We start from the raw sequence: 6,855 nt of genomic DNA, 5'->3' as shown, positions 1-6,855 counted from the left end.
GATGTCCACCTTGAGTTCTAAGCTGTGGTCCGTTTGCCACAAGGCTCAGATACGGTTTTCAGCATCTTCTGCTTCCCTCAGTCTTCACTTCAGGACACAAGCAGTGTGAGGACCCAGCAAACTTCACAAAGTGCTTGCTGTTGTCTCCCACCTCTGGGATGAGTCGTGGTCATACTCCCAGCTCTCTGAAGTTCGACTCTCCCTCTCAGGGGAAGGCTTTAAACCCATGAAGAATTCCTCGGAATTCCCCAGGTGGAGGGTGGAAGGGAGACTTCTGCTACTGGGTGTGTGGTGTGGGGCGTTGGTTAGATGAGATAGCTGAGCCTTTGTCTCTGCTAATACGTTCCTCTTGCCTTCTGCCTTAATGAGGACCCTTGGCTTTGACATTTGAGGTTCCTGGACCCAGTCTAAATGTAGCATGTGTGCCTGAGTGACAGACTTGATATTTATACAAGCCACGTCGATAAGTGCACATGTGTTTTTAATGTTTTGGCTTTCTACACCACAACCATGTCAGTGTGTATAAGCTTGCACACACAGACGTGCTTTTGGTCTGGGGCTTGAGAATAGGGGTTTTGACTGTCCCTTCTCGAGCAATATTTCCCACCACACTGAGTGACATTCATGTAGCGTCTCAGGTGTTGCTTGAAGGCCATCTTCCCGGTGTCTCACCTGGAAAGATGCTACATTTTGAAAACAGCAAACAGACTCAATGAAAGCTACCCTGTTTCTTTGAAGGAGCCTAACCTGAGCTGCTAGTGATTTAAAAGAAGCTCTCTCTCCCTTCAGCCTCTCTGAGCTCCAGTTAGTCTTGAAATGGCCTGTCTTTGTACTGCAGCTCCAGAGAACAAAACTGAGGAGGTGAGCCCGGTAGCCTGGTGGACCGCTGCTTGAAATTGGAGAGGGAAAAGGGTAAAAAAAAAGTATCAGGTATCTCGTGGGTTTGCAAGTGGTATTGAGGTTCCTTGCTTTTCTGCAAGCTGACTCAAGTTAATTACAGCATCATAGATTATCTACCCCACACTTCCAACTATACCCTATCTTTTCTTTTTCCTTCCTTCTTTCTTTTTCTTTTCTTTTCTTTACTCTTCTTGGTTTTGTCTCTTAAGGGGTGTTGACCTGTGTTTAGTTCTAGTAAACCGAGCCCTCTAGCAAGTGAAGCGATTGGTTAATTGAGTCGGTGACTGACGTGGTTAATGAGTGCGGCTCGCAGCAGCCGAGAGCTGATTGGCTGCGCGGGGAGACTCCGAGGACTTTGCAACACGAGCACCGGGCACTCGAGTCCTGCAGCCTCGGGAGTAGGTGCTGCGCGCCCGCCCACCCGTCCGCCGCGCGTCCGGGAGCCGGGACGGGACTCGGTCCGCGCCGCCGCGCTGCCCTGCGCTCCCCTGCGCTCCCCTCCCCGCGCGAGCTCCCGCGGCGGCTCCCGCGGCAGGCCAGGGTCCTCGACCCGCCGGGCCCCGGACAGCAGCGTGCGGCCGCAGAGCGGGGCAGGGGTGGGGACGGTGCCTTTTGTCCCTGGACATCCCTAGAAGGAGCCCCAGTAGTTTGCAGCGGGACGCGCGCGTGCAGGCGGCCAAGGCAGCCCCGACGTCGCCGGTGCGAGCGCGCGGAGCCAGCGATGGGCAGCGGGCGCGGCGCGGGGGGCCGCCGCTGGGCCGCCTCGGGCGTGCTGCTGGCGCTCGCCGCCGGGCTCCTGGCCGCGGGCTCGGCCAGCGAGTACGACTACGTGAGCTTCCAGTCGGACATCGGCTCGTACCAGAGCGGGCGCTTCTACACCAAGCCGCCGCAGTGCGTGGACATCCCGGTGGACCTGCGGCTGTGCCACAACGTGGGCTACAAGAAGATGGTGCTGCCCAACCTGCTGGAGCACGAGACCATGGCCGAGGTGAAGCAGCAGGCCAGCAGCTGGGTGCCCCTGCTCAACAAGAACTGCCACATCGGCACCCAGGTTTTCCTCTGCTCGCTCTTCGCGCCCGTCTGCCTCGACCGGCCCATCTACCCGTGTCGCTGGCTCTGCGAGGCCGTGCGCGACTCGTGCGAGCCCGTCATGCAGTTCTTCGGCTTCTACTGGCCCGAGATGCTCAAGTGTGACAAGTTCCCCGAGGGGGACGTCTGTATCGCCATGACCCCGCCCAATGCCACCGAAGCCTCCAAGCCCCAAGGTAAGGCCGCCGCCTCCCACGCCCGCGAGCATCCCACCCGGGATGGGCAGGGGCCGCGGGACCCCGCAGCGCGCGACGCGGGCTGCAGCGGAGGCTGCGGGAAAGCCCCGGCCACCCCTCACTCCCACCCTTGCCCGCACTTCGGCGCTCCTCCCGGGAGTCCGGAGGTGCTACCTGGAGGCCACTCTGAAGCTGTGCGAGTGGTTTGTAAAAGCTTCTAGTCCGTCCGAGGTGGCATTTAGCGCCTCTCGCGACCCGGGTGCTCGGCGGGGTAGCCCAGGAGCGGCGGCTGCGCCTGGGCCCCACCGAACTCAGAGACGGGGTCCCATCCCTGCGACAGCTTTTCTAGGGCTCCAGCCTCGCTCTTTCCATGCCTGAAACAAAGCCCTATGCTTTCAGGAAAAGGAGAGCTCTTCTCTCCTCTGGAAAGGAATGGAGTTCTCATTCAAGTTTTAACAAACACGAGAAGCAGTGAGTGCCCCATTTGGAAAAAATCAAAACCCAAAGTGTAGGAAGCTCAGAGAGGCAGAGAGAATGCTGGGCGCAGCTTTGTTTATTTTCATAGGTTCTGTGAGGATTAAAAAACAACACACACGCAAACCTCTTGCCTCAGCTAGTCATTCAGCCAAGTAACCTCAGGACTGCTGTAGAACTGGCTGGAAAAAGAAAGTTTAGAAACTGCGTGGATTTCTGTTCCTCCACCCCTTTCAGGTAACAGCTCCTGATTGGGGGCGCCAGGATGGTTGGGGGTGGAAGACCCCTTCTGTCTCATTCTTGCATGCCCCCTGCTTCCCTCATTTACACAAATCCTCAGGTAATTAGAAAGATAAAAAAATGTAATTAGCTCATTGTTCATCTTCTCCTAGGGGAGTAGAGCAGCAGCTCAGCAAATTGGGGACCTTCCTAACAGTCTTAGGGAACCCCCTCCCCACCCCTTTCCCATTTAAAGGGCAATTCTTGAGTGGGAGGGAAAGAAAACCTGGGAAGGTTAAATCGTAACACGGTGACCTGACATTTATAGCAGTGAATTCATCCCTGAGTTCTTTGGAAGCAGAGTTTAGATTCAAAGAAGTGGACAAAATCTGGGATGGGGGAACTGTACCCCAGGTGCACTTAGCACAGGAGCATGGGTCCTTAGAGTTTTAGGGGGAGGGGGTTTGGGATGGGGTAAGGGCTGCTCCCTCACTTAGCATATCATCCTGAAGTGTTCAGTGCTTTTAACCTCCTCCATTATTGATGCTGAAGGAAGAAATGTCCCCTGAGGGGCAGTGCAGTTACCTGGATCCCCTGAAGTGAGGGGGGAGGCTGGTGTGGGGAAAGGTGGGGAAACCCCAAATTTTGAATGTTCATGCTTATTCTAGGGAGGGAGGAAATCGGTCCAAAGTAACTGCCGTTGGTTGGGTGGCTGGACCCTGGGGCCCGGTGGGAAAGGTAGCAGGTGGGAAAGGGGTCTAGGGACCCCTGCTCTCCGCTTCCTGGTTGTCTGCACAGGGTTAACCTTCAGGGAAATGCAGTCGTGTGAGAGCAAGAGTTGAGCAATTACGTACAGCTAACAAAGCACTTTGTGTTCTGATGGTTGTGGAACCATCCCCTGCAGCCCACAGGATTTTCCTTCTCCCCTTCCCCGGCCAGCTGGGGGATTAGCCCTCCCTGTCCTGCGTGGTGGTGGCCAGCTCTCCCTGGGCTGAGCTCAAGCCCTCTCCCAGTGGCCGTTAATTATCTCTTTCTGGTGCGATCAGTGGATAAGAAGTGGAGACCTTTGGGGGAATAGTTATAGAGAAAGTGGCTGAAAGTCCAAGGGGTTGGGGGAAAGAATCCACCCTCAACCCAACTCCCCAAAAGGCTGGGGTGGAGTGGGCTGCCTTTTGCCCCTTGACTGCTGGTTACCTAGTTTGCTACCTCATCAGTAGCCCGAGAGTCCAGGCCTTCACTGCCTCCTCCTCTCTCCCTGCCCTCCACCCCAGGGGTGTTCATGTAATCACCCCTCCCAAGACCAGCTGCCGAACACAGGGAAAAGCTGTGAGAGTCAGGAGTGGACTTAGGAACTGAATCTCGCCCACCGTTTTTGGTGAGAGGCAATGCCCCTGAAAGGGCGCGCTTTCCTTTCCAGGACCCTTGAGGTGAGGGAGCCTCCTCTGAGGCCTCAAGGCCACTTACCTCCACACTTACTGTGGAGTTCTCTGTGTACAGGTTCTCTGTGTACCTGTGTGCACGTGTGAGTAGGGGGCATGTTGAGTTAGACAAAACTCCGGGGCCCCGGCGATTTCTAGCCGGTGGCTCTGGAATAAGAACTGGTAGTTTGGATTGAGAATAAATACAGAGGCGCTGTTTTCATTCTTTAACATTAAAACCAAAATTTCAAACAACCTCATAGCTCAGCATACTTCTAGGCTGGTTTCTATTCACATACATGAGCATGTACAGTTTGGGTGTACTGGGCAGGTCTGAGTGGCCATGTGTTATTCAGGATAAACCTGATAGTGATCAATGACTCCAAAGACGTCTTTCCCCCAAAGGCTGATACCCAAGTCATATCAGCATCTGTTACGGGCAAGGCAATTGTTCATTTTCCTGGAGAGCTGCTTCTAAATCGTACACTTCCATTAGCCCTGTAAAGCTCCCAGACTCATAGGTTGTTCCCCATCCCTACCAGGTTTTACTGATTCAAATTGTGTGAATGAACTACATACTTTAGTTTTATTTTTTATTTAGGCATAATGTGCATTGAATCAACCTGGCTGTTTCATTCACAGATTGCAGAAGCTGCAGTGCCATCATTTCCCCATCCAGCCTTCCTTAGGGTTCCTTCTCCATGTCTCAAGGAGCTGGCTGGGAAAGACCTGTTATATACATGTATGCCAGATTGTGCTTGTGCTTGTGTGTTCATGCATGTGTGTTGATTTTTTAAAATTCATGTGATCCTGATTCCGGTGTTGGACTTTCCCCTCTAGCCGCCTTCAATGGTAATAAAACACAAAACCTTTTAGTTTCTCTTTTCTTTGCTTTAGCCGTTATTTTAAATACACCTTAAAGCAGCGATTTAGTTCTACTTCTCAGATGGAAGACCTGGTGGATTTCTCCTGCTGGGGCAGCTGCGGGGCCCCAAGGACACACCAGAGGAGGCACAGATTAATATTTCATTACACATTCCTCCCCCTTTCTCTGGATTAAGCTGCTCCAGAAATGGCTGTATGAAAAGTTGAGATGGAGGAAAGCCGTGTTGAAAACACACGGAACTCACCCCGACAGACTATTGCCGCCATGAGTGGCATCGATGTCTCAACGGATTTGAAAGATCCAAGGATGTGCCGCTGTGGGGTACAGTGCCCTAGGCTGCTGGCGGGATCAGGGGAACTGCGTGTGCCCAGAAGAGATGGTGTGGGGGTCCCGAGGGGGTGGGGTGGGAGGTGAACCTTATATTCTCATAGACTCGGTTAGGGTTATATTCCTAGAACCTCGCAATGTGGTAACTTCCACTTTTTCACATTTTAACAACCTGGACAAGGAAAAACCCAAAGCACAGTTCACTTTCCTGGCCTAGGTGGCATGGTCCTTTTCAAGTTGTGGGACTTACTTTTCCCAGTTTTCTCCTCCTGGAAGCAAGAACCCTAATGCAAAATTCTGGGTAAGTTTTTCCCTTTGTCAGAAACACCACCTGCAGATGCCAATCTCAAGCACTGGGAGTAAAGTGAATTTCTAACCTCTGGGCCAAAAAAGTCACACTGTCTTCTGCTTGGAATGTGGTCCTTGCTGCGCTGAGAATCTGGAGGGAGTTTAGTCCTGGATGCAGAGTAGAGGTGGGGAAGACCTCTGACAGTAAAGACAAAGGGGTTTGGTCTCTGCTGGGCCGTGCAGGGACCCTGCTTGGAAGTGGGGAGAGGTTGTGCTGTGAGGGAGGATGCTCCTGCCATCACCTGCGTCCTGACGGGGGGCTGGCCAGCGTGGACCAGCAGCGTCCTGGGGGCAGCATTGTCCTGGGAGCACTGGACAGCACCCTCCTTCGCCTCCACCTTGGAAAGCTTTGCCCATTTCACTGTGTGAACCATAGAGGTGCTCAGTGGTGAAGGAGATGCTGCCACAGAAGCCATTCTTGAGAGGAAGAACAGGACAGAGAGGCTATGGCCTCATGTCTGAGCAGAGGCCCTCAGCACCACCGAACTCCAGCCAGTTTTTCATCACCCCTTTGTCTTCAGTCCTGAGGGTGACTTTCCTGTGCTTTTCACCTCCAGCCTAGCTGTGCCTCCTGTGGTGTGCGAGAAGTACAGTGCCCTTAGAATGTTCTAATGCTTCCCTAGATCAGTGGGTAAACTTCAAATTATTTATAGGTGATGACAATGATGGTGATGATGATGATGATGATGATGACCTTCTGGAGATTCCACTGTGCCATTTTCTCCCTGTCCTTCCATGGAGGTAACGTTGCTTCCAGGAGATCTCTCCTGCTTCAGCAGCATTTTGGCTTGGAGGGGGCCTCTGGCCCTGGCCTCAGTAGTCTCCTTCCCCTGGGGCTTGGCCACCTCCCGGTGGCCTCCATGTCTGTCCCCACACACACCTCCTCTTCAAAGCACTTCACAGTCACTCATGAAAGGACCTCCGAAGAGTCCCCCTATCAAGCTCTGTCCTTCCATTTGGCAGCTCCTGCTATTGCCGCCCCCAACGCACACCCCAGCTGCTCTTGCTTCCTGCTCTG

General features: G+C 53.6%; 1 protein-coding gene across 1 annotated transcript in view; it reads left to right on the top strand.

Moving 5' to 3' along the window:
- Nucleotides 1-1,290: 1,290 nt before the first annotated feature.
- SFRP1 (secreted frizzled related protein 1) overlaps nucleotides 1,291-6,855 on the top strand; it is a 44,867-nt gene continuing 39,302 nt past the window's right edge. The window contains exon 1 of the mRNA XM_037813419.1: nucleotides 1,291-2,165. Within this exon, the coding sequence (XP_037669347.1) occupies nucleotides 1,622-2,165 (544 nt within the window). The 5' untranslated portion in view covers nucleotides 1,291-1,621. The remainder of the gene's footprint in view (nucleotides 2,166-6,855) is intronic.

This window comes from Choloepus didactylus, chromosome 20, assembly GCF_015220235.1.
Source record: "Choloepus didactylus isolate mChoDid1 chromosome 20, mChoDid1.pri, whole genome shotgun sequence".
Taxonomy (NCBI): domain Eukaryota; kingdom Metazoa; phylum Chordata; class Mammalia; order Pilosa; family Megalonychidae; genus Choloepus; species Choloepus didactylus.
Note: the sequence above shows the minus strand (reverse complement) of the source record. Positions and strands in the feature narration are given on the sequence as shown.